This window comes from Nycticebus coucang, chromosome 7, assembly GCF_027406575.1.
Source record: "Nycticebus coucang isolate mNycCou1 chromosome 7, mNycCou1.pri, whole genome shotgun sequence".
Lineage (NCBI taxonomy): Eukaryota > Metazoa > Chordata > Mammalia > Primates > Lorisidae > Nycticebus > Nycticebus coucang.
In genome coordinates, this window is record NC_069786.1 from 98,673,341 (window position 1) to 98,699,646 (window position 26,306).

Sequence of the window (26,306 nt, forward strand, 5' to 3'; positions counted from 1 at the left end):
ATATAAGAGCCATTTTAAATATACTAACGCTTCTTCACTCAAAACTTTTATGAGAACAATGATCTACCTTACAAATAATGACAGAGCATTATAATTGAATGAAAACCAACAGTTTCAGAACCTTCTTGGGACATTATAAACTAATGCTGGAATTGGAGTATATGAATCTGGTATGTCATAATCACTGCCATGATCTAGGTTTCCTACCCTGGAAGCTCCTCCGAGTTGCTTCCCTGATTCAGGAGTATTTTGTTCTCTGTTTGCTGTAAACCAGACTCAAAGGGTTTTGCTGTCATGATGACACTTGAACAGTTGGAGCCTGGGATGGGCAGCAGAGCTGGGAATGAGATACAGCGGCCCCGTGCGTCATTGGCAACTTTGACAGTATCAAATACCCGTTTCTGTTGGGCTCTGTCAAAAAAGAAAATGTTCGTTACCATCAGTGCAGCCACTAGAGTGCTTTAGGAAAGAGACACATACATGCAGTTTGTAAGAAATAAAGCTATCTTGAGTAGCCTCTAAAGTTGGGGAGAAATTGTTAGAAAATAAATTTTAGAACAAGAGCACTCTCTCACAAATAAAAATACTGTTGAGGAGAAAACTGAATACAGACAGTCCTCAGGTTACAAATAAGCTAGGTTCTGCAGGTTTGTTCTTAAGTTGAATTTGTATGTTAAGTTAGAACAGGTACATTTACCTGTACATATGTGCAAGTCATACATCAGTCAGATGTTTGTAACCGGGAGACTGCCAGTTATAAGCAGATTATTACTGAATCTCATACAACTTGTCACTTTGGATTGTGGTTTCTCTTAAATTTCCATTTTAGTGGTTGAGTAACAACACATGTGATCTACACTCACTTTTGTTTAAAGAGAGAAGATTCCTCATCCAAACTCAACTTTTTACGCATGGTCCCCTCAATCTCAGCTGCCAAAGATTCCTAAGAAAAAAGAGTTTGAGATTCATTCCTAGTGACTATTGCTCTTAAATTAAGTCTCTACCATTCTATAATCTTCATGTCATAATAAAATACAAAAAAAAAGTCATAGGCTAATATTTTGGGGAAAATGAGACATTACAGAAATACAACTTTTAAACTAGAACCAACTAGCATTTCATAATTTATTTTTATAGAAAAGCAGTGGAAAAACCAATTTAATAAATAGAAAATATTACAGGTAAAGACACAAAAACCAGAGGTCTGAAAGGCCATAAACCAATTATTAATAGTGATTCTGTGATGGCTGAGATTTAATGGTATTTAACCACTTCTTTTTGGTTTTCTATCATTTCAAACTTTTCTGTAATAAACATGTATAGCTTTTATAATACAGAAAAATTAAAAAAATAAAAGCAAGGTTCCTTTTCTTTTTCTTTTATTGTTGGGGATTCATTGAGGGTACAATAAGCCAGGCAAGGTTCCTTTTCTCCTGGTCAGGGATGAGGATTTGACTGGCTTGTTACATTCAGTGGGGCTACGCTGAGGATGACTAGATTTGGAGGTGCTGGTGTGAATTCTTGAGTTTTAATATAATAGACAGATGAATAAAAATGTGGATGGAAAGACAGATACATGCATAGTGTGGGTGTATGTATGAAGTATGTACTTTCTTAGTTCTAACCACTGAGAAGGCCAAACCATGATACATGTGCTCTATAGTGGCCATCAATGGGCATAAAGTACCACCCAGATCTTAGATTCTAAATATCATTCCTCAATAGAAGTTACTAGAGTTTTTTTTGAAAAATGGCTGACTCCAGGGCTGCAACAAAAAAGTACAATATGAAGTTAAACGAGATACCACTGGCTACATCTGGGACAATTTGAGTATCAAAATAAGCACTAATAATAATACACTGAATAAAATAGGAATCTATGAGTCCATACTGACACACCTAGGTGAGCAAATGAATAAATAAATGGGACAGAAATGGGACAGAAGAATGCCAATTAATAAATGTTCAAAAAAATGACTTAGAAGGTGACCATTTGGCAATCATAATAATAGCTGAGTTCAGACAAGAACCATCAAGGGACGGTATAACTAGTGGGTTAAAGTTTGATAAGGAATAGGATATTTAGTCTCAAAGTTATCTCCCCATAAAATATTAACTTTGATCACTTGGTTAAAGTAAGTATCTGCCGATTTTCATGACTATACGGTGAATTAGTAGTGTTAATTTGATTAGCTATTAATTATCCTTAATTTATGGCAAAAAGAACTGGCAGATAACCACCTTAACTGAGAGATCAAAGTTAATTAACATCACTAGTAACGGGCTAAACAGACACTGTGTGCCTTCTGACATGATGCCCCGAGAAATCTAATTGTGAGGACACAACGGAAAAACCTAAACTGAAGACATTCTACAAAGGTGATGAAAAAGAAACAGACAGAAGAATTGTCCCAGATGAAACAACTAAATGCAACATATCCTTTAAAAGACATTATTGGGACAATTAGCAAAAGTCACGTGGGCTCTGTGAATTAGATGATAGTACCATTATCAACATCAGCTTCTCGATGTTGATGACTCTAGTATGGTTATGAAGGACAGTGAACTTAAAAGCATCCTTGTTTTTAGTAAATACTTCTTAAGTACTAAAGGATAATATGGCATATCTTCAACTTACTGATAAATGGACCAGGAGAAAAAAATAAGAGATAATATGGCAAAAGCAATAATATGTTAAAAATTGAAGAATCTAGGTGAAGAATATATGAGAGTTCTTTATACTAAGTTTAAAATTGTTTCAGAAGTTATAAAACAAAAATTCTGCCTCCATATCCTTAGGAAAATCTAAAATTTATAGTTTCAGTTTTTAAATAATTTCAGAGATTGTACACAAGTATTTAAGAATCAGATTGTTAAAATAACTTTGAACCAACCTTATGAATTCTGGCATAAATTCCGAAGTTTTTATTGATTAAATTCCAAAAATACTGTTTATTAATGAATTAAACAAACATGATTATTGTTTTCATGGGGCTTACATCCTACCTGGAGTTAAATACACCAAGAAACTCAAGATTTATTGGAAGAAGTTCTAGAAGATCAAAACACTGTTTAATAATAAGCTTAAGTTGAAATTATATGTAAGCGGTGGGCTTAGTATAACATGACCCAAGTTTTATGGTACATAGTCCTAAACCTAATTTCCTTAGAATCCATCTCACATGTTACAATAAATCAGGAAGGTTATCTGTTAGAATAAATAAGAATATTAAGGAAGACATATATAAACAAATTAATGCCTAAATTAATAACTAGATCCCAGAAATAGGGACAAACCATGTTGTCTCTTCTCAGGATGCTTTATACCATCATAAACCTTACCACTTTGAGGACAACCTCATCTTAAAAAGTGTCTTTAAATACATAGCATCTTTCTCATTTCCTTACTCCAGTAAAAACGCCATATGACTGGGATAAGTAGAGATGAGCAGCAGGGCCAGATCTACTACGAAGTTCTTTTATTTCTTCTTGGGATTCGTGTAACATTCCCAGGCACTCCATATTCCTGTCTTGTAACTCATGTAGCTGAAAGAAAGGATGGTAGTATACTTTTTACATCTTAAAACATTGGGAAAAATCCCCAAAATTCCTTGGGGTAGGTATTAAATGTATTCAGAAGGTTAGCTAACTTTATACATATAATTAAAATACAAAGACTCTGAAACAAACTAAACAAGGAGAGTATATATATTTCAAGTTGCCAGAAGTAGGGGTGTCTTGGCCAAAATTATACAAACGTGATTTCCTAAAAATGTAAAATATGGCTGACACTACCAGACCTGTCAATTCAATATTTTATGCTTCATATCCTAAAAACCTTATAGAGGAAGTATAATGGTTATGGTCAAGTTAGGTTTAGCGTAACACTAATCTTCGTTTTTGTTTTGAGACAGTTCTAACTATGTCGCCCTGGGTAGAGTGCCGGGGCATCACAGCTCACAGCAACCTCAACCTCTTGGGCTTAAGCAATTGTCTTGCCTCAGCCTCCTAACTAGCTGGGACTACAGGCACCTGCCACAACACCCGGCTATTTTTTGGTTGTAGTTGTTGTTTGGCAGGCCTGGGTCAGGTTCGAACCCGCCAGCCCCGGTGTATTTGGCCAGCGCCCTAGCTGCTGAGCTACAGGTGCCGAGCATAATCTTCTTTTTTTTTTTTTTAAACATTGATCTGAAGTCAGAAAGTGACAAGATCAAGAGTCTACAAAATATTATATATGATGTCAGGTGCTCAATCATCCTAAACAAGAAGATTTTCCCCCTGTTTTAGAACCTTCTTTACAGATGGATACATGTCGGGTAAAAGAATACCTAATTTTCAGAGTATATTTTAACAGCAAATTTCTTGAGGTGTACTATGTGTACCACCAGCTTATCAGAATCACCAGGGCTGAAGATTCTTATTAAAAATGCAGATTCTGGGCCCTCACTCTAAACCGTTTGAATTAGAAACTCTTGGGATGGTGCTTGGGAATCTCCATTGAAAACCTGCTCTCTCGACCTCCGACCCGCCGGGGCTCGGGAGAAGCGCCTCTCGCCTGTCCCCGGAATCGCCCTGCTGCCACCACCCGCACTCTCCGCTCGCGGTGAGCCCGTCAGTCCCTGTACTGTGCGCTCCTCCATCTGGGCCATGGATGGCGGGGATCTGATGAGCTTCTTTCTTCTGGCATCAATAACGGACCTTTTACCATGAGCAATTCTACTTCTTTTACAGCTAATGGGAATGACAACAAGAAATTTAAAGGAGATAGACCTCCCTGTTCGCCTTCCCGTGTTCTCCATCTTCGCAAAATTCCATGTGATGTCACCGAAGCAGAGGTCATATCATTAGGTTTACCATTTGGCAAAGTAACTAATCTTTTGATGTTGAAAGGAAAAAGCCAGGCTTTCTTAGAAATGGCTTCTGAGGAAGCTGCTATTACTATGGTGAATTATTACACTCCTGTTGCTCCTCAGCTTCGAAGCCAGCCTGTTTATATTCAGTATTCTAATCACAGAGAACTTAAGACTGACAATCTACCTAATCAAGCTAGAGCCCAAGCTGCACTGCAGGCTGTCAGTGCTGTCCAGTCAGGAGGCCTGGCCCTTCCTGGAGCTTCTTCTAATGAAAGCCCAGTCCTCCCCGGGCAGAGCCCTGTGCTCCGAATAATTATTGAAAACCTCTTTTATCCTGTTACTCTGGAAGTTCTTCATCAGATATTTTCTAAATTTGGCACAGTCTTGAAGATTATCACCTTTACAAAGAATAATCAGTTTCAAGCCTTGCTTCAGTATGCTGACCCAGTGAATGCACATTATGCCAAAATGGCTCTGGATGGCCAGAATATCTATAATGCATGCTGCACTCTGCGTATTGACTTCTCCAAGCTCACCAGCCTTAATGTGAAATACAATAATGATAAAAGCAGAGACTTCACTCGCTTAGACCTTCCTACTGGTGATGGCCAGCCATCCCTTGAACCCCCTATGGCTGCTGCTTTTGGTGCACCAGGTATAATTTCTTCACCATATGCAGGAGCTGCTGGATTTGCCCCAACCATTGGATTTCCTCAAGCTACAGGTCTGTCCGTTCCAGCTGTTCCTGGAGCTCTTGGTCCTCTTGCAATCACTTCCTCTGCTGTCACTGGACGGATGGCTATTTCTGGGACTGGTGGTATACCAGGAAATTCTGTTCTGCTTGTCACCAATCTCAATCCTGATCTTATCACACCACATGGGCTTTTTATCCTCTTTGGAGTATATGGTGATGTTCATCGAGTGAAGATTATGTTTAACAAGAAAGAAAATGCCTTGGTTCAGATGGCAGATGCAAATCAAGCTCAGCTAGCAATGAACCATCTAAGTGGTCAGAGACTTTATGGGAAAGTGCTTCGTGCTACACTGTCGAAACATCAAGCAGTTCTGCTTCCTCGAGAGGGACAAGAAGACCAAGGTCTGACGAAGGATTTCAGCAATAGTCCTTTGCATCGCTTTAAAAAGCCTGGCTCTAAAAACTTCCAAAATATTTTTCCACCATCAGCCACTTTGCATCTTTCCAACATTCCCCCTTCTGTTACAGTGGATGATCTGGAGAGCCTTTTCATAGATGCTGGATGTTCAGTGAAGGCTTTTAAGTTCTTTCAGAAAGATCGCAAAATGGCACTCATTCAATTGGGATCTGTGGAAGAAGCAATCCAGGCCCTCATTGAGCTTCATAACCATGATCTTGGAGAAAATCACCACCTCAGAGTTTCTTTCTCAAAATCTACAATCTGACTTTTCTGTGAATCTTTCTCCTGAAACTGGACCACAATTTCAGTAAAACCTTCAGACATAGACTGAAGAAGCTCAAGACCAATTCTGCCTCTCTGACAAAAATAACTTTCTGAATTTGATATTCAAGTATATTTTAAAAAATCAAAGGATGTTCTTTTTTTCTATTTTCTTTCCCTGCCAGTATGTGATCAGAGGTTTGTTTTTTCTTTGTACCATGGTCTCTATGAAAATAAGCTTCAGGAAAAAAATATTTTTTCAATAATTTAAATCCCTATATTAAATTAGATTTCAAGAAAATGAAATGAATTTTTAGTTAGGGTCCATATCAGCCTTATACAACATTTCTAAACTCCTTTGTACTTTGAAAAATTAAACCTATGGACTTCTAAAATTATTCAATGTAATTTAAATCACTTACAACCAGTTTTTAACCTTCTTATTCAGAAGCTTGACCCCTGTAGGAAATTATGTTCACTTATTAATTATATCAAATATTTGCCATATTAAGTTGTATCAGAAGCAGATTTATAAACCTACATATTTTCTTTCAGTGATAGCTTTTTTCCACTGGAAGACACTTCTTTGAATAATGCCTATCTTCAACTTTTCAAGACTATTTGGAAAAATGAAGTTTCTTAGCTGTCCCCAGGGAAATTAAGCAGAATCCAACTAGAATCTATTAAGATATCAGAACAATTAATAATTTTATTAGGAAAAATCATGTTTTAAATTTCAACATAATACTTACTTGTCAATAATCTAATCTTGGAACATTTTAAAAGAAAAATCCTACATATAAACTACTTTTTTATAATTGTTTTCAGAAAAAAAGTTTACAGTCTTAAGGAAAATATTCAGGTCTATCATATGGTTTGACAGATTTTTTAAAAGTTATTTTTGGTAAGGTCTTCTTTTAAAAAAAAAATAATCTCCAGGGTTTTTTGTACCACTATAATCTCTAATACTTATTCAGAATTACCGTGTATTTACTTAATTTCTTATTATGTGCCTTACTACGTGCTTAAGATATAGTAGGTTAGAGTTTTATCTAAATATCTTGAAAGCTATATTGTGGGCTTGGTGAGCATTTTGTTTTTTCTTTCTCTGTTTTGGTAAAGATTTAAAAATGTTTTTCATTGCGATTTTAAGTGATTTTCAATAAGTAATAGTTTATATTCAAATTTTTGGTGCTTTGGTGTAGAGATGGGGTGGGAAGGGTGGAAGGTTTCGGGAATAATTCAGTGCACACCTGTTGGCCTCTTTACATTGCGACTGATAGCAGTTATTGGCAGTTATTGCATACCACTTTGGGGCTATAGAATGCAATCTCGGTTTTGTCTTTATTGTCCATCAGAATTTATCTCAGGATTACTTGGTTTTTCTCAGTACTCAAATGACAACCTAGTTTTCTTTGTTAATGTAATTTCATAACTGAGTGCCCACATATTTGGGGTATGAGAAGGTGGGTTGTTTTTCATATTCTGTCTCTCTCTCTCTCTTTTTGGTTGAATGTATGAGTACATTTTAATGTTGCCTCAGTGATTGTAAAATGTAAATTTTGATTTTGTTAATTTTTCCTTCATGTATGATCAAATTTTTTTTAAAGCTGAATTTGTTAAAAGGGTCATCTTTGTCCACTCCTTTTATACTTTGCAGATTCTGAAAATGGCTCCTCTCAATTTTTAAAAGAAAATCTTACCAGATATAGTGGAATGTGCCTGTAGCCCCAGCTACTCAGGAGGCTGAGGCAGGAGGATCACTGGAGCCCAGGGATTCGATGCTATAGTGAGCACATACATAAACAGTCATTGCACTCCAGCCTGGGCAAGATAGTGAGAGTATCTTTATCTCTTTCTTATGTTCTAGACATTAAATTGAGCATAGGGAGGTTGTTACAAAAGAAAGCAAACATTAGAGACTACAAGAGGTATTAAAAAGCAGAATTCACTCAACACTGAGCAACACTTGTTAGAGTAGGAAGGAGGATACTTAGTTACAATCTTTCAAATGAATCCACTTAGTATTGGTTGGGTGGATAGATGTAATCCTGTATGTAGTGTTGAGGTTTTATTTGTTTTTACTTATGAAACACTGGGAGGGGGAGGAGGAAAAAATTTTCTTTGAGAAAGATCCCCAGTTTTTTTTTCTTCCACATGAGCGCTATTATAATTTTCAGTGACATGTTAAATTGGATTATTACATTTGCTTTGAGTTCGGAATCACTGTATAATTTATTAATTCATGACTCACATAACATTCAGTGTAAGTGTAGCAAAAGTTACTAGTAGCAGAAAGGAGAACATAATGGTGTTGAATGTAATTTTGTTGAATAGCAGAAGGAAGAACATAATGGTGTTGAAGTAGGGAATGGCCTTTAAATCTGTGCGAGAGAACAGTTGGATCCTTTTCAGGGATTTGTATAAGGGGGTGTGTGTGTGTGTGCGTGTGTGTAGATAAGTGTATATACATACATACACTCTTCTGAAGTTGTATATACATGTGCACATTACATACGTTTTAATTTATTGACAAAGAAAATTAACCAAACTAAGATTTGGAAAAGTGGGATGTTCTTGTTTTAAAATAGCATGTTTGAAACCATCAGTTTGTGTTTAAAATTAGCTATAGCACAAGAGTGTTGTCCATATTGATCTGTTTGCTGTTTGAATTATAGAGATCTACAGTATTTGTGTTGGCATAGTGTTTGTAAAAAGATTTAAAACTACCAGAGTGGTGGAAAAACTAGATCTTTGTATTTTTGTTTTGGCATGCATGTATTCAGTATCTTCAAAACAGTAGTTTATTTTTGCTGTTAATCTATCATAGTATGCTATTTTTAAATTTATTTACTTTATTTTAAAGAGTATTGTCTTAATCACTTCAAGTTATCTTGACTTTTACACAATATATATATTCAGGACTTTAAAAAATAGCAGTACATGTTTAACAGAAGCAAGCAATCTATGCCAAAATACTTTACTTTGAGATCTGAATAACTTGCATAGTGGTAAAATGTGTTTCATGTAAGATACAAGTAGAAAAATGACCCAGTATCTTAACTGATACTTACTGGAGAGTATCAACATGACCCAGTAGCTTTTACAGAATGCCATAAATTCTTTAAGACAAAATATTTTAATGAGTTATTTGAAGTAATGTTTCTGATTTACTGTTGAAAGTTGCAGAACTCACAGTTTAGTTATAGACAATTCTGCCTAATTCCTTATGGGAGAAGGCCTTCTTTGGCTCTGCCTACTATGACTATCCTAGGTTCTACTTTAGTATTTAAGTAGCTCTTATGAATGTCACTGTTCAGCAGTGTTTATACATCAGGTATATTATCAAGCATTTTCTCTTCTGTTCCCACTAAATATTTTTAGACACAAAAAAAGACAAACTCAGAAGTACACATCTTTGCCCCCAATGAGTCACTTAAAAACCTAAGTTTGCCAAACCATCACCTATCTCTTAGCAAACCTAATGTGTACTGCTATTTTTAAAACCAAAAAGAGACAGCATGACTATGCATCGAGCATTTTTCTTAGCCTTTCCTTTGTCTTGATCTGTTAACAAGAACAAAACTGCCAGACTTAAAATATTCTACTATTGTGCTGAACGAAGTAACTACGTCGATTGCACAATATTTAAAAATATAACTCAGCTGTCTTTTAAAAGAGTTGTATTGTTACCTACAAGACTATTTGCAGTCTTTTTTCAGAGCAAATTCTAACAGCCAGTTGTAAATGGTTTTAAAAATAGAAAATTATTAAAATCTTAGTTTTGGAAGTTTTATAGAGGGAGGAAAAACAGGACCAAAGTTTATGTGCCTTCTTCAGTAGTCTTAATCTTTTCTTCCTATTTGAGACTAAGGTAGTATCAGTATTCTGGTTTTCAGGAAATATGTAGTATACAGTTTTTAAAGAATGTTGTTCCACAAACTATATAAGCAAAGAATCTTAGCTGTATAAATGAAGTCTCAGTTACACTTCTGCCTTTATCACATAATATTCATTACAGAGCATTGAGCAGGTCCCAGAGCAGCGCCGCTCTAGGTCTTTGTGGTAGTTACCTCAGTTTTTATAACCTGAGGCAAATGCTCCAGAGAACAGGGATAGTTGTCTGATCTAGTAACCTTTGTGATAATAGTCATGATTGAAAGCTGCTTGTGGCAAGCTTAAATCTGCATTGTCAACAGTTTTGTTTTGTTTTGTTTCTTCATTATTATTTTCAGTTCTTGGATCTGTGTGTAGTTGTAATGACAGATACTTAAATAACTATTTTTTGATGCCGTTTTAAAAGAATCATACTCTGGCCTTTTCCCCCCTTATCATTGTTACCCAGCTCTTTTAAAAATTCATCCAATATCTAGAAAGTACTAATTATAAAGATTACTGACCACACAAAGTTTTGCATTAAAATGTCACCTCATTGCTCTGACCAAAGACTGACTGTTCTAGTTTTAACTCTTCTCTGTGAAGCATATTCCCCAAGCTCCTTTCTGAAAGAAGACCCGTGCAGAGCACCTTTACATTCTATATCCTATTGGTGAATAGACTACTAGAGAAAATGGGAGTGTAAATGTGGACAGAATGGATTAGGATGACAATGGTTTGATGGGCATTTTCAGTACTGTATTTCAGAAAAAAAAATAGCACAGCTAGGAGCCTCTGACATTGTCTTGTTTTTTATGTGGTCTGTTCATAAAGTTCCTTTTTTCAGTTTGTAAGAATGTTCATCTAACAGAAGAAAATGCTGTAAATATTTCTAACAACGTTCTTTTTAACCAGACCAAAAAAGAAAAAGAGGTTTTGGGGAACAAGTTAACATATAAAGTGGTTTTATATAAAACAGCAATTGTCTTGTATATTTTGATAAGGAACAGTACCAGCTTTTATTTGTAACAGAGTTTGTGGCATTGGAAGAAAAGGATTCTGTGATTTTTGAAGTGAATTATGTTATAAATGCAAAGAGAAGATAAAATATTAAAAAACAAACAAACAAAAAAAAAGAAAACCTGCTCTCTCAGGTAATTCTTAAGCATGCAAAAGAATCACTGAATTATATTTAATATTTAAAATTTTATGTAGATAGAAAGTAGGAGATTTTTATTATTTCTCCCGACATACCTGCAAAAACACTTGCTATTAGAAATTATCTTGTTTTGGGCGGCGCCTGTGGCTCAGTCGGTAGGGCGCTGGCCCCATATACCGAGGGTGACGGGTTCAAACCCGGCCCTGGCCAAACTGCAACCAAAAAATAGCTGGGCGTTGTGGCGGGCGCCTGTAGTCCCAGCTACTCGGGAGGCTGAGGCAAGAGAATCGCTTAAGCCCAGGAGTTGGAGGTTGCTGTGAGCTGTGTGAGGCCACGGCACTTTACCTAGGGCCATAAAGTGAGACTCTGTCTCTACAAAAAAAAAAAGAAAAAAAGAAATTATCTTGTTTTAAAAATTGTTGGGCTAGCTAAGGTTAACTGGTAAAAAGGTTACATACTCCTAAAGAATCCTATAAAAGTTGAGGTCTTCCCTATTAATCAAGAAGGATGCTGCCATGTTATTAATTTTATTAGAGAAAGGATTTTAATGTGCTTTACTTAGCTGGGTGTGGTGGCTCACGCCTGTAATCTTAGCACTCTGGGAGGCTAAGGTGGGTGAAATGTCTGAGCTCAGGAGTTTGAGACCAACCTGAGCAAAAGTGAGATTCCGTCTCTAAAAAAAAAAATAGTCAGGTATCATAGAAGGTGACTATAGTCCCAGCTACTTGGGAGGCTGAGGCAAGGATTATTTGAGGCCAAGAATTTGAGGTTGCTGTTAGCTATGACGCCATGGCACTCTACTGAGGGTAACTAAGTGACAGTCTCAAAAAGAAAAAAAAGCTTTACTTCTCAGATCTTCATGATTTCTTCTTACACTTTTTTTCTTGTTGTTGCTTTTTAAATCTGGTAAATACCCCTTCAATAATTCCTTTTCACAAAGATGAAAGAAACTACTCATTCCTTCCCTTTTGAATAGATAAAGATTTCATTACCTCCATTGTTAGTTGCCGTTGGGCATCTTTGGAAGCTTGTAGGTGAAGTCTTAGTTCTTCTTTCTCAATCACATGCTAACAACATATTAAAAGAGACATGTGAGGCCTTCCCATATAAAATATAGCTACACTCTTTCTTTTAAAGACATCTTAAAAATTTCTCTCTGGGGTATAGTCTTAAAGCCCATAAAAAGCTAACCTTTAAAACCAAATAGGGGCAATAAAATAGAATAAAAAAATCCATCAAAGTGTTCAGAGGACAATGAGCATAAGTCAATAATTCATACTGCAACTTTCTGGAAAAAATCTAACCCCATTTATAAAGAGAAAGTGACTAGCAAGTATTTACTATATTATATAACATAAAGATTAAAACAGTAACAAGACTTAAGCATTTCAAATGGCAGGGACTGTGTTTATTTTGCTTAATGTATTTAGGTAGCACTTAGCAGAATGCATGCTACTAGGTCAGCATTTGACAAGTATCTGTTGAATGAGTGAATAAACCTACTTCTTTAAGTTTATGCTGAAGATCTACAATCTGAGACAAGAGAGAGGAGATCTCTTCCTGGTATCGAATCAGTTCATCACTTTTCCCTGACAATTCTTCAGTCATCCTGGACATCTGAGCATTTGTTTCACCTTGGAAGCAAAATAAAAATTTTAAAATTAACATAAATGTGGGCACGGGTTGGTCAACTATGACCTCTGGGCCAAATCTTGCTTTACAAGAAGCATTGGATTATTATGAACAGATTTTCCTTCAACATAATTTTTTTTTTTTTTTTAAAACCTAGAGAAAGGAATAGAGAAAAATAAAGGGACTTCTGAGATAGGCTAATGCCAGGAATTGAACAGAAGACAGTCAAGCTAAAAAGAAAGATGACTCATAAAGGAAGTAGGCTAAAGACTTTGCTTTAACTTTTTTCTTTATGGAAAAGATATTTGCTCTAATCTTTTTCTTTATGAAGGACAAGAAGGCTCACAGGAGAGCTGGGTGAATTATGTACCTCTGCAAATGCTAATGGTAATTTCATTTGTCTCTTGAGAACTCTTTGTAAGTCCCATAAGCAATGAAAATTAATCTTAACCTATCTAAGCCTGAGCAACACAGTGAGACCCTGGTCTGTACAAAAAAATAGACAAATAAACCAGTCATGGCGGTACATGCCCGTAGTCTCAGTCACTCAGGACATCCTGAGGTAGGAGGATAACTTGAGCCCAGAGTCGGAGGTTGTAGTGAGCTATAATGATACCAGTACACTCTAGCCTGGACAACAGAGTGAGACCCTGTATCAAAAACAAACAACAACAAAACCAAAAAACAAATAACTCCACACAAACAAATAAGCAAAACAAAAACAAAAAACCCCACCCAAACCCCCAAATCTAACAGGGAATATTTCCAGAATGGAAGTCACAATCTGCAATCTGTATCATAATGTGATAAAGCTATGGGGAAGCTTCTGTAGGAGAAAGACTTTCTGGGATAACAGCAAACTAAGTAGGGTCTCCACAGCAACTTACAGCCTAACTAGCATTGTTGCACGCACATGAAGCAGAATGTTAGAATACCATTGGGGAAATAAACCTTTATTATATACAAAAAATTTGACATCTGAGCACAAGTAGAAAAACCATTTCTCAGTGTCATAAAAAACTTTCTTAAATTGACGGAAAGCCCCTAATATCCCAAAAGGTGGTGATATGGAGGCAGGAGACCTGGATTGGAGTTCTTGAGAAAGTAACTTTTTCTTTTTTCAAGTATAAAAAAGTGTGGATGACATTCAATTTACGTTTCTTCTGGCTCTCTAATATTCTGCTATTTTAAGGTATCACATTTTGAGGCCCATAACCCAAATGAATGGATGTGATATTATCATACCATCTCTTTCAATATAGAATGCTATATACAATAGTCCCTTATTTCAGGGGGATATATTCTAGGAGCCCCAGTGGAAGACTGAAATTGTGGATAATAATGAACCATACACTGTATATACTAGTTTTTTCCTATACATATGTACCTATGATGTTTAATTTATAAATTAGGCATAGCATAAGAGATTAATAATAACTAATAAAACAATCATAACAATATGCCATCATCACTGCTCTTATGCTTTGGGGCCATTACTAAATAAAATAGGGGTTATTAAACATAAGCATTGTGATACTTCGGTAGTCAATCTGATAAATGAGATAGTTACTAAGTGACGAATAGGTGGGTACCATCTATAGCATGGATAGGCTGGACAAAGGGATGATTCGTGTCCCAGGTAGGATGAAGCAGGATGGTATGACATTTCATCAAGCTACTCAGAAAGGCACACAATTTAAAACATATTCTATTTCTAGAATTTCTGATTTAGTATTTCTGGACTGTGGCCAGGTGTAGTGGCTCACAGTTGTAATCCTAGCATTCTGGGAGGCAGAGGTGGGAGGATTGCTTAAGTTCAGAGTTGAAGATCAGCCTTAGCAAGACCCCATTTCTACCAAAAAAAAAAAAAAAAAATTAGCCAGGCGTTGTGGCCGACGCATGTAGTCCCAGCTACTCAGAGTGAGACTATGGTTACAAATGGGTAACAGGAACCACTGAAAGTAAAACCGCAAGTTAAGGGGTAACTACTGTACTTACAGAGAAATTATATATCTTTCTCTAATGAAGGTAATCTTTTTCCAACAGATTTATTTTAAAAAATTATTTTAGTTATCTCATACCAAATTATTTCTTTAGTGAAATAAAGCTGGTGCTTAATAAATACTTGTTGGGGGCATAATCGATCAAAACTTATGTGCACGTATGGAAGTAAAACTTAATAAAAATCAAGCAAGCGGGAGAGGGGAGGAGGGATGGGTAAATTCATACCTAACCTGTATAATACACACTATCTGGGTGAAGAGCATGCTTACAACACTGACTCAATCTGTACAAAAGCAAATTATGTAACCAAAACTTGTGTACCCCTGTAATATTCTGAAATATAAATAAATAAATAAATAAATAAATAAGTGTTGAAAGTGGCTCTGCCACTTACCAGTCTTCCGGCTTTGGCAAATCATATCCTCTATAGGAGCACTTCCTTATCAACAAAATGAGAGCTTTAGTTCCTTTCAGTATAGTACGCTGTATCTATAGAAATATGTCTTTATTTAATGATGATGGGAATTTGAAACAAATGATATCTTATTTGGGTTGTGGGCTTAATGTGCTATTTTAAGATTTTCAGTAAGGGGCAGCGTCTGTGGCTTGGTAGGGCACCGGCCCCGTATATTGAGGGTGGTGGGTTTGAATCCGGCCCTGGCCAAACTGCAACAAAAAATAGGCAGGCGTTGAGGCAGGTGCATGTAGTCCCAGCTACTTGGGAGGCTGAGGCAAGAGAATCGCCTAAGCCCAGGAGTTGGAGGTTGCTGTGAGCTGTGATGCCACGGCACTCTACCAAGGGCGATAAAGTAAAAACTCTGTTTCAAAAAAATAAAAAAAAAATAAAAAGATTTTCAGTAAGCTTTTATAATTGTTTCTTGAGATGCTTTTACTGAAACCACAGATCTAATTTCCCAGGTGGAGATATTGTACCAAACAATTGCTCAAAGGCTATCAAACGAATATGTTAATACTCACGGAGTTCTTTAACACAGTCATTGACAAGCTGCTGTTCCTTCTCTTCATAGGTAATAGTTTCTGTCTTTATGTGACAAGCCTTCAATGAAAACAATCAGTATGTTGATAACTTCTAATGACTTTATAGTAAGAACTACAAAAACCTTTAATTTGAAAATTTGACAATTAAAATTTATTAACAAGCATCTTGCCCTCTCTGCTCTCAGAGCCTTTTACATTCCTATTCATCCTTCCTGTCACATACAGCTCTGACTGGCTAATCTCTGGCCTCTGCTAAAATGGCACTTGCTTTAAGTAGGACATCCACGATTCCCTCCACTATACAAGCTCACAAAACCTTCTAACTTTCCAACAAAGCTCTTATCATTGTTGTAATTATTTAGTTACTTGCACAAACTCCATAAGATATATATTCTATGCCTTGGCTTTTGCTATTTTTTTTTTCCTGTCAGCCTGCTACTATATACTTTTTAGGAGAACTGAAGTAACAATGGAAGGTGAATACAGTTCTTGTCTGCCAACCCCTAATTGGATTGCGGTTAGCAAATCTGTAGGTATGTCATACTTCACCTCAGTACTACCTGGACCTAAACTTTATAGCCTTTGAAGTGAAGGAAAATGAGAATTAGGTTGAATGTGTACCTTTGATCGAAGAGCCATATTCTCTTCTTCCAGTTCCTTAAGCTTTTCTTGCAGCATGTCCAATTGCAGTAAACCCTGAGATAAGCTAAAGGACTCATTGAACCGAAGAGGTGTAGAACAGCTGGAATCAGTTTCACTTTCTTCAGAAGCGATGGAGACAATTCGAAGTAACTCCTCTTTTTTGGATAGCTCATGCTGTAGCTGATTAACCTGCATATATAAAATGCTTGATTTATAAGTTCTTTATTTTGTGCTATTTACATGGAATATAGCTTCTAATGCATGGAATCACTGCTTTTCATCATAAAACAAAAATCACAAAATCAGTTGCTGGATTTTACTGACTGAAGCAATAATTACTAAAAAAGAATAACAAACCCTGGATACTTTCTAATCTATAGTTTTAGGGCTTTAACTCAACAAATAAGGTTTTTTTCTATAGTAGGTGAGAAGAAAAATCAATTTTCGTATTCTATATAATACGAACATAAGAGGAAAATTTCATCTAAGATGATACATTCACAACTGAAAAACAAAACCAAAGAACCTCCAAAGTATGAGAATAAACTACATCATTCTTATCCAAAAGGCTTGTACTTTAAAGCTTTATCACTGTGTATATTCTCCCAGGAGAACTGATTTTAGTTATAGGGAATAAGTACTTTTAATCTAAAAGCTCGAATGTTATCATCCATAATGCATTTATAAAATATAAATGAAACCAGATAAAAATAAGTTATAGAAAATTTGAAATTTAACCATTTAAGTTATTAACAAGTCAATTCTCACTACAGGTTTATGTAATGGAATAAATATATTTTCAAAATTTTTTTCTTTTCTTCCTTTGTTTCGGTGTGTGAATAAACATACCCATATATTTTTGCATCTATTTATCAAAAATAAATTTAAGGTAAGATCATATATAATGTTTACACAAAAGTGTGAAAATAGTCTTAGAATCTAAAAAGGGTGCCACACATACTATAGATACAGAACACAGGATTTAAAATGACAAAGGTAGTCACGAGTGCCCTTCTCCACATCTTACATTTCATTTCTCTATTGATTAATTCAATGGTTGTCAACAAAGGCAACAGGTAATTATGGTGTTATTTACCTACTGCCATCACTTCAGGGACAACCAGGAAAATAAATTTTTCCATTGCACAAGACTAATTCAAATATTTGACCAAATGCTTACTTGATCAAAGGCTTATATTATTTCCACTAATTATATGCCACAAATATTTGACCAAATGCTTACTTGATCAAAGGCTTGTCCCAGCTGCTCCTCCAGGGCTTCATTCTGCTCCGATAAGATATGGTTTCGCTTTAAGAGAGCCTGCCCAATTCGAGCAGCGAGTTCCAGATCACGATCTCTCTGTTAAAATGCCAAATACACCTTTTCTTTGAGTACAAACAAAGTTAAATAGTGCTTAAAAGATTCTGCAGTCAATTTTGCTAAACTCAAAAGCAATGTCCCAGAAAGCATCAAGACTCCTTTGAATGCCCAGATACCACAAATAAACAGAGGGCCTCACATACAAGTAGAGTTTAATAAATGCTTATCAGATGAATGACTACTATAGTTCTAAACACAAGAGAACATCTCTTTTCTTGATACCAAGTAAGATTTATTGGTTATTCTAGTAAGTTAGTGCCTAGCAACTCAACCTTTCAAATTTACAATTTGGGGGAATTAGAAAATCAACAATCTTTGAAAATGAGGATGAGGCCTATATAGTAAGTAAAAGCTTAAGAAATATTTATTGAATGCATTTGTGTAGCAAGCATGATAATGATGTAAGTTCAGGTATTTAAGAGAGGGAGATTAGGCAGGTATGCTGCGGACGGATCCATTTAAGGCAAAGCTTATACATTCACAGCCAAAGGCTTAGAGGAAAAGTGCAGCCAACAGTGCTTTGGTCAACTGGTACAGGAATAATGCTATGAAATAAAATAGGCAATAAAGGCTAGAAATTTTGAGGCTGCAGGGCTCTGCCTAGAGTATAAACAAAAAGGAGTCTACAGAAGTTGGTGGTAATGTTACAGGGGGGCCTGTGGAAAAGCCAAGCAACAGGCTTCTACTCAGAGTTACTCTTTTTGAGCAGATAGTGACACTTACCAATAGCATAGGAATTCCATTAGCACCATGGTGGTGAAGATTGTATCATGTAGGATGGAAACCCACTAATATACATCTAACTGCCTTATATATGATAGTATGGGCTCTGCTTATATTAATCGTATAAATAATATTAAGCTTCTATTCTTTCTCTTCATAGCACATGCAAATGAATGGATTATCTCCAATATTTTAAGACTCGCTTATCTCATTTGAAATACAGGCTAAGTGACATACACACAAATCATTCTAGCATGATTTGATGTAAGCATGATAATAAGTTCAGGTATTTAAGATAGGGAGATCAGGCACGTATAAATCTGGGGGGAGATGGGAAATTGTATGGTAGTGAAAGACAGCCTTCCATAAGATCAACCGAAACTGAGGTGTAAGGGAAGAAAGACCTCTCTTGACTGCCAATTGGAAGAGATACACTAGACATGCTACATATATTAAAAATGGCAGAGACAAAAGTACGCTCAAATAATGGCCAAAACAGAAAGAAGAAGGGCACAATGCTCCCAACTGCAAGTGTTGATTTGCAATAAGCTGATTTTCTTGAATGGGTAGCTCTGCCCTAGGGTGAGTAATAGCAGGGATTATTTTTAAATAATTTTTTTTTTTTGAGACAGAGCCTCAAGCTGTCACCCTGGGTAGAGTACTGTGGTGTCACAGCTCACAGCAACCTCCAACTCCTGGGCTTAAGCAATTCTCTTGCCTCAGCCTCCCAAGTAGCTCGGACTACAGGCGCCCACCACAACGCTCGGCTATTTTTGTTGTTGTAGTAGCTGTCATTGTTGGTTATACCGCCAACTCTGGTATATGTGGCTGGTGCCTTAGCCACTTGAGCTACAGGTGCCGAGCCTAAAATGATTTTTTTCCAAAAAATTAATGCTTTTCTTGGACAGGAAGGCCAGCCAGTACCATTTAAATCCATCTGTCCATAGATCCTCTATGACTTCACAACAATAAACTTCAGGAACCGTTCTACTTTGGAATTTCAGCTATTCCAGTAGTAACAACCTTATACAAAATAAACCAGAACACAAACATCATCCTTTTTCATTTCATATGCAAATTTGATAGATTCCAAATGATCCATAAGTTTTAGATTTTTGTACTGGAGAAAGAAAACATATTTTCCTACCTCTGCCAGGAGATGTGTAACCATGTCGATATCGTTGTAAGTTTTGGTCATCCGCTCCACCCTGTCTGTGCCTAGAACTGAGATTGTTAAAAATAACTATTTATGGGTTTTAGACAAACAGAAAAATTTAAATATTCTTAAGAATTGAACAACAACAACAACAACAACAACAACAACAACAAAAAAACACCCCGGCTTATACAAAAAGTCATTCAGGAGGATAAAAATACATGTGAAAAAAGAAAAGAAAAGAAATGTTTCATGTATTAGGCATTCAAGAAACAGACTGATCATTATAATCAAAGTATATATCACACAAGAATTAAGAAAGCATCAAATGATCACAAGGCAGTCACTTCTTAATCATTTATCCCTCTCCCGGTAAAACAAAAGTTTGGCCCACTCACATTTGAGAATGTTGGCTGAGAGAATGAATTTAGTTGTCAACTGACTTTAAAAAAAAAAGAAAGAGAAATGAGGTCTGGCTCTGTTGCCCAGGCTGGAATACAATAGTAGCATGACTCTAGCTCACTGTAGCCTCAAACTCCTGGGTTCAAGTGATCCTCCTAATTCAGCCTCCTGAATAGCTGGGACTACAGGTGTTCACCACCATGCCTGGCTATTTTTTAAAAAATTTATTTTAGAGATGAGGGTCTCACTATGTTGTCCAGGGTGGTCTTGAACTCTTGAATCCTCCCACCTCAGCTTTGCCAGTTGCTGGGATGACAGGTGCAAGCCATCCTAGCTGCCAGTTGTTTTATATCCTAATCTAAATTAGAGACGCGTTAATAGGGGTTATGCTGTTACAAGGAATTTAATTAGAACTTTGCTGTGATTATCTTGATCATCTATGATCATCTATCAGGTGAGCTAATGTAAACAAGGAGCAGGATATAAGTCTTTTTTGTAGTTCTTTTATGAATATAATCCTTTTAAAATTAATTAAAAATCCTTTACCTGTATGATAATCTTCATCACATCTAGGTCTAGGCTACAAAATAAGTTATATTCTATATTATTACTTACATAATTCAAGCCCAGGATCTCTGTATTTCATAAGTTCAGGAAATGTCAATACGCCTGGATAATTTAGCTCAAAAAAGAAGGGCAAATATGACTCCAATGATTCCGTAATTACACTAAGCAGCATCTTAAAGTTAATGATGTTTAACAAAAGAGATCCTTTCACTCTGAAACATCATGAGGCTAGGCGCAGTGGCTCAAGCCTGTAATCCTCGCACTCCCATGAGGCAGAGGTGGGTGGATTGCTTGAGCTTAGGAGTTCGAGACCAGCCGAGCAAAAGCGAGACCCTGTCTCTACTAAAAATAGAAAAATTGAGGCAAGAGGATCACTTAAGCCCAAGAGTCTGAGGTTGCTGTGAGCTATGATGATGCCACGGCACTCTACCAGAGTGAGACTCAAAAAAAAAAATAAATAAATAAAAAGAGAGAGAGAGAGAGAGAGAGAGAGAAACACATCATGTTACTGCAGCATGTGGATTTGTGCTTGACTTAGAATGATTTAATAGTTTGCCTTGAAGTGTGAAAAGGACAGGGGCTTTGGAGCAGAAAAGCTGAATTCATGAATTTTAGTGATAACACTCATCTCACAAGGTCATTAAGAGGATCAATAGGGCGGCGCCTGTGGCTCAGTTGGTAGGGTGCCGGCCCCATATACCGAGGGTGGCGGGTTCAAACCCGGCCCCGGCCAAACTGCAACCAAAAAATAGCCGGGCGTTGTGGTGGGCGCCTGTAGTCCCCGCTACTCGGGAGGCTGAGGCAAGAGAATCGCTTAAGCCCAGGAGTTGGAGGTTGCTGTGAGCTGTTTAAGGCCATGGCACTCTACCAAAGGACATAAAGTAAGACTCTGTCTCTACAAAAAAAAAAAAAAGAGGATCAATATGATCATCCAATGAACTATAAAGTATTCAGTAAATGGCTAAGTATACTGTTTACAGTTACTACTCCTTAAACACAACTGGTATGTATGAAATGGCACCAATTCTGAATTCTCTGAGTTGGCAGTAGGACACTATGATATTTAAGTCATTTGTAGTCCTTCAGAAGTCATTTGTAGTCCTTCAGAAGTCATTTGTAGTCCTTCAGTCCTATCTTAACAATTTAGGGCGCTCAAAAGACAACGTGTATACGTAGAAATACCTTTAGGTATACTTTATTTTTATTTGAGCTTTTAATTTTTCTTCCCAGCACCACTGCCTAAAATGAATGTAGGAATATAGCTTAATTATTAATAACAGCCTTACTTCTAGTTAAGGAAATAAGTCTTTTGGTTTTAAGGAATAGACACAATTTAACTTGTTTGCATAGCAGGATCAAAGGATTAAAAAATTAAGGTAGATGCTACAGCATGTGGTCTCATTTACTCCTGGTCTCAGTAACAATATTTGGGGAAAGAAAGTCAAATCAATATATCTATGCTCTGAAACTAATTATGGAAAATCAGGCAATGGTTGAAAAACTAAATGTAATCTAGAACAGTGATTCTCGGCTCCACATTGTAAATTAATTGATTGGGAGGAGCCCTAGGGTAGTACATAGAAGATTCCCAGGTGTTCCAATATGGAGCCAGGAATGAAAACCAGCAATCTAGGGTTAAAAGTCTAAACAAGCGGTAATTCTATTTTTATTTTTCTTCCCAGCACCACTGCCTAAAATGAATGTAGAAATATAGCTTAATTATTAATAACAGTCTTACTACTAGTCAAGGAAACAGTCTTTTGGTTCTAAGGAATAGACACAATTTAACTTGGATGCATAGCAGGATCAAAGGATTAAAAAATTAAGGCAGATGTTACAACCAGTTTTACACAACAAATTTAAAAAATATATGACATGGCTTTTATTATATAACTGACCAGAGTTGAAGATGGAGTAAAACCACTAAGTTAAGGATGTAGTAAATGGTTGGCCAGGCGTGGTGGCTCACGCCTATAATCCCAGCACTCTGGGAGGCTGAGGCAGGTGGATTGCCTGAGCTCACAGGTTTGAGACCAGAGACAGAGTGAGCGCTTGTCTCTAAAAATACCCATGCACTGTGGCAGGCGCCTGTAGTCCCAGCTACTCAGGAGGCTGAGACAAGAGAATCCCTTGAGTTCAAGAGTTTGAGGTTGCTGTGAGCTATGATGTCACAGCACTCTACTGGGAGAGTGACATAGTGAGACTCTGTCTCAAAAACAAAACAAACAAACAAAAAAGGTAGTAAACAACCGGGAGCTACAAGTCACACATGATGAAAGGGGAAGAAAAAAATGAAGGACGGTAATAAAGAAATATTTTGAGTATGTTTTGATGAGGAGAGACAAAATATATTTTTTGTAAATACTTACCATCTGTCACAGTGTGAGAATTTGAACCTTAAGAAGTTATCCAGTTTAGTGATCTCATTTTCTTATATGAGGAATCTTCTTTGAGAGAAATTATGTAACATGTCCAAGATCACCAAGGAAGTTATTAGTGGCAATACTGGGATTTGAACATGGAAGTGATAACAATGGTTCATCTTATAAGATCATCAGTAAAAACTTACTTGAGTTAGTAAAGTCTTTCCACCATGCTGCTGTTTCTACCAGTCCTATTGAGAATGTCAAAAGCTACTGGCCAGGCCTGGTGGCTCTGTCTACAATCCTAGCACTCTGGAAGGCTGGGGCAGGAGGATAGCCTGAGGTCAGGAATTGGAGACCAGCCTGAGCAAGACCTGGTCTCTACCTGCTCCCACCCCCCCAAATTAGCTGGGCAAGGTAGTGGACACTTCCAGTCTCAGCTACCTGGGAAACAGAGGCAGGAGGATTGTTTTAGCCCAGGAGTTTGTGGCTGCTATAATCAATCTACTGTACTCTAATTAGGGCAACAAAGAAAGATCTTGTCTCAAAAAAAAAAAAAAAGACCTTGTTAATGAAATAGCAGACTACACATCTGTGAACGCATTAGAAAACAGCATAAATCCCTATTTTTGTTTTTTAAAGTATAAGCATATCTATATTTCTATATTCAAGACAGGCTTGATAGAAATATGTTAAAATGTTAATAGTGGTTATCTCTGGGTAGGGATTATGACTGATTTGTATTCTTTCTCAGTTTTTTGCTAATTTCCCATAAAGAAAGAATGTTACCTTTGCAATCAGAAAAAAAGGGCAAATCTTAATAATTTTTTAAAAAAGCAAAAATGAATTTTAAAATGCTTATTTATTATTACAAAGAGGTCAATGCAACCGGAATTCTCCACAATTCTTATTTTTTTATACGAAACAGCCTATACACTGTAGGATTTAGCATAGGGTTAAAAGTGCTAAGCGCGGGCGGGGCCTGTGGCTCAGTCAGTAGGGTGCCGGCCCCATTTACCGAGGGTGGCAGGTTCAAACCCGGCCCCGGCCAAACTGCAACCAAAAAATAGCCGGGCGTTGTGGCGGACGCCTGTAGTCCCAGCTACTCAGGAGGCTGAGGCAGGAGAATCGCTTAAACCCAGGAGTTGGAGGTTGCTGTGAGCTGTGTGAGGCCACGGCACTCTACCGAGGGACATAAAGTGAGACTCTGTCTCTACAAAAAAAAAAAAAAAAAAAAAAAAGTGCTAAGCGCTAGGGACAGAGTGATCTGGGAAAAAGGCAAGCCTCATTGCTGGCCCTGAGTACTAAAAACAATACTCACTGGACACAGCGTACTGTCTCGGCACTAAGTCATATTTAGCAGTGATAAGAAAAGGCAGAAGTGCAGTAAACAGAATGTGTTAAGCGGTCAATCATACAGTGAAAGATAAAGTCCATGTTTTCTAACCTTACTCTCTCTTTGAAGCTTTCTGCTGTGCTATATTTTCTTATGCCTGAGATTTCAATAAAGGCCAGTGAGGAAGGAGGAGGCCTGGCACTCTTGCCTCTCTGTGTGGAGGGCTTGCTGGTACAGGCCTCCTGGGTCCCTCAGTTCAATGCAAATGGCTGAGCAGGTGTTATTTATTTGTGTTCCACTCCCACCAACAATACATCACCAAGCCCAAAGGCTGGGCTACTTTAATTGCACAGAAAAGTCAGTCAGTTGTAAGACAAGATAGGAACACAATGGATTCTTCTCTGTAGTCTATCAGTTGTCTTCTCTTCCCTAACATAATACTTCTGAGAAAGACATGCTGCTTGGGTTGATTCCAAAAGTACTCAAGGTAAAAGCTCTGAAGTGTTCTCTTTAAAACCTGTAGACCAGGCGTCCTCAAACTTTTTAAACAGGGAGCAAGTTCACTGTCCCTCAGACCGCTGGAAGGCCGAACTACAGTTTAAAAAAAAAAAACTATGAACAAATTCCTATGCATACTGCACATACTTTATTTTGAAGTAAAAAAACAAAACGGGAACAAATACAATCACAACCGCCTCATGTGGCCCGCGGGCCGCAATTTGAGGACCCCTGCTTATAGACTAATTCTTCACTATAATTCTGTAGCCAAGAATGTGGAATAGCCAAGTAGGCTGTCTTTATTCAAATCAATCCTATCAAAACCTATTTTCCCTTCAGTTCTCAGCGGTAAAATAAAAATGCTAAGTGATTTAAAATTAGCAATGATTCTCACTTATTTCCGACATGAACTTTCCTCACTGTCTAAAAAAATATTTATACCATCAGGGAAGGGAAATGATAATCATTTGTACAGAATAATTTGCAAAGTGGTTTCTGTAGGCTGTTAATTAGCATTCAACATTTTTGTATAATGTTAGAGCACCTAATATTCCTTAAAATATGGGTGGGGAGTTTAATATACACAAGCACTTCACTAGTCCTTACTCTGTGTTCTATCCCTCCATAATTTCACATCAACCAACCCAATTTCACATTATTTTAAGGATAGAAAATACTAATGCTAATCTAGTCTGATAATCTGTGTCACTTACATGAGACGGTGCTCAATAGTTCTCTCATATATCTCCTTTCAAGATCAAGACCACAGTTTTACCAGTTATTGAATTTAAAACAGAAGTCTAATTTTTCATTACTCTCCAACCTTGTCACACCAAAACCCTACCTAAATCAAACCATCACCATAATAACAAAAACAAAAATGAAACATATACACTGCCCACATAGCATAGCAAAAGCTGCAGCAGCTCCTGACAAGTACAGACAGGTCTGGAGGTTTTTATCCTAAAGAAGTGATTGCAGCTTTTGCTGCTATAACACAGAGAACATCTCTGCGATACAAAAAACTGCCATCAGAAGACCTGAGACAGACAAAATGGAGACTTCCAGAGCAGCCTTACTCAGTGGGGTGCCAGGGAGAGTTAAGCCCTATAGATGATTTGGGTGACAATTTTCTCCATTTCCCAAAGATAGTACAAAGTTAGTACATGGTACATGGATGATAAGGTAATCTATCATACCATAGATGTTTTAAGGCTTAATTCTCTATGGAACTGGTTGACAGGGCTGATCTAGGAGAATTATAAATATGCTAACCACTATGACCCAGTTATGGTTAAGG

At 36.9% G+C, this 26,306-nt stretch overlaps 2 protein-coding genes across 3 annotated transcripts in view; one reads left to right on the forward strand and one right to left on the reverse strand.

Moving 5' to 3' along the window:
* The window catches only part of TRAK2 (trafficking kinesin protein 2), a 75,350-nt gene that overhangs the window by 10,899 nt on the left and 38,145 nt on the right, over positions 1-26,306 (reverse strand). For both annotated transcript variants that reach the window (XM_053596829.1, XM_053596830.1), the window contains exons 4-12: positions 19,832-19,908; positions 17,824-17,940; positions 16,560-16,769; positions 15,918-15,996; positions 12,807-12,937; positions 12,296-12,370; positions 3,409-3,546; positions 864-943; positions 208-411 (exon numbers count right to left, since the gene is read on the reverse strand). In XM_053596829.1, the coding sequence (XP_053452804.1) occupies positions 208-411; positions 864-943; positions 3,409-3,546; positions 12,296-12,370; positions 12,807-12,937; positions 15,918-15,996; positions 16,560-16,769; positions 17,824-17,940; positions 19,832-19,908 (1,111 nt within the window). The remainder of the gene's footprint in view (positions 1-207; positions 412-863; positions 944-3,408; positions 3,547-12,295; positions 12,371-12,806; positions 12,938-15,917; positions 15,997-16,559; positions 16,770-17,823; positions 17,941-19,831; positions 19,909-26,306) is intronic.
* LOC128589932 (polypyrimidine tract-binding protein 3) lies at positions 4,515-10,670 on the forward strand. The gene is made up of 2 exons (XM_053596831.1): positions 4,515-8,588; positions 8,634-10,670. Exon 1 carries the CDS (start codon positions 4,707-4,709, stop codon positions 6,270-6,272), a length of 1,566 nt encoding a protein of 521 aa, XP_053452806.1. The 5' UTR covers positions 4,515-4,706; the 3' UTR covers positions 6,273-8,588; positions 8,634-10,670.

Excerpts from the sequence above, each read along its gene's own strand:
- LOC128589932 (XM_053596831.1), top strand. The coding sequence starts at position 4,707 with ATGAGCAATTCTACTTCTTTTACAGCTAATGGGAATGACAACAAGAAA.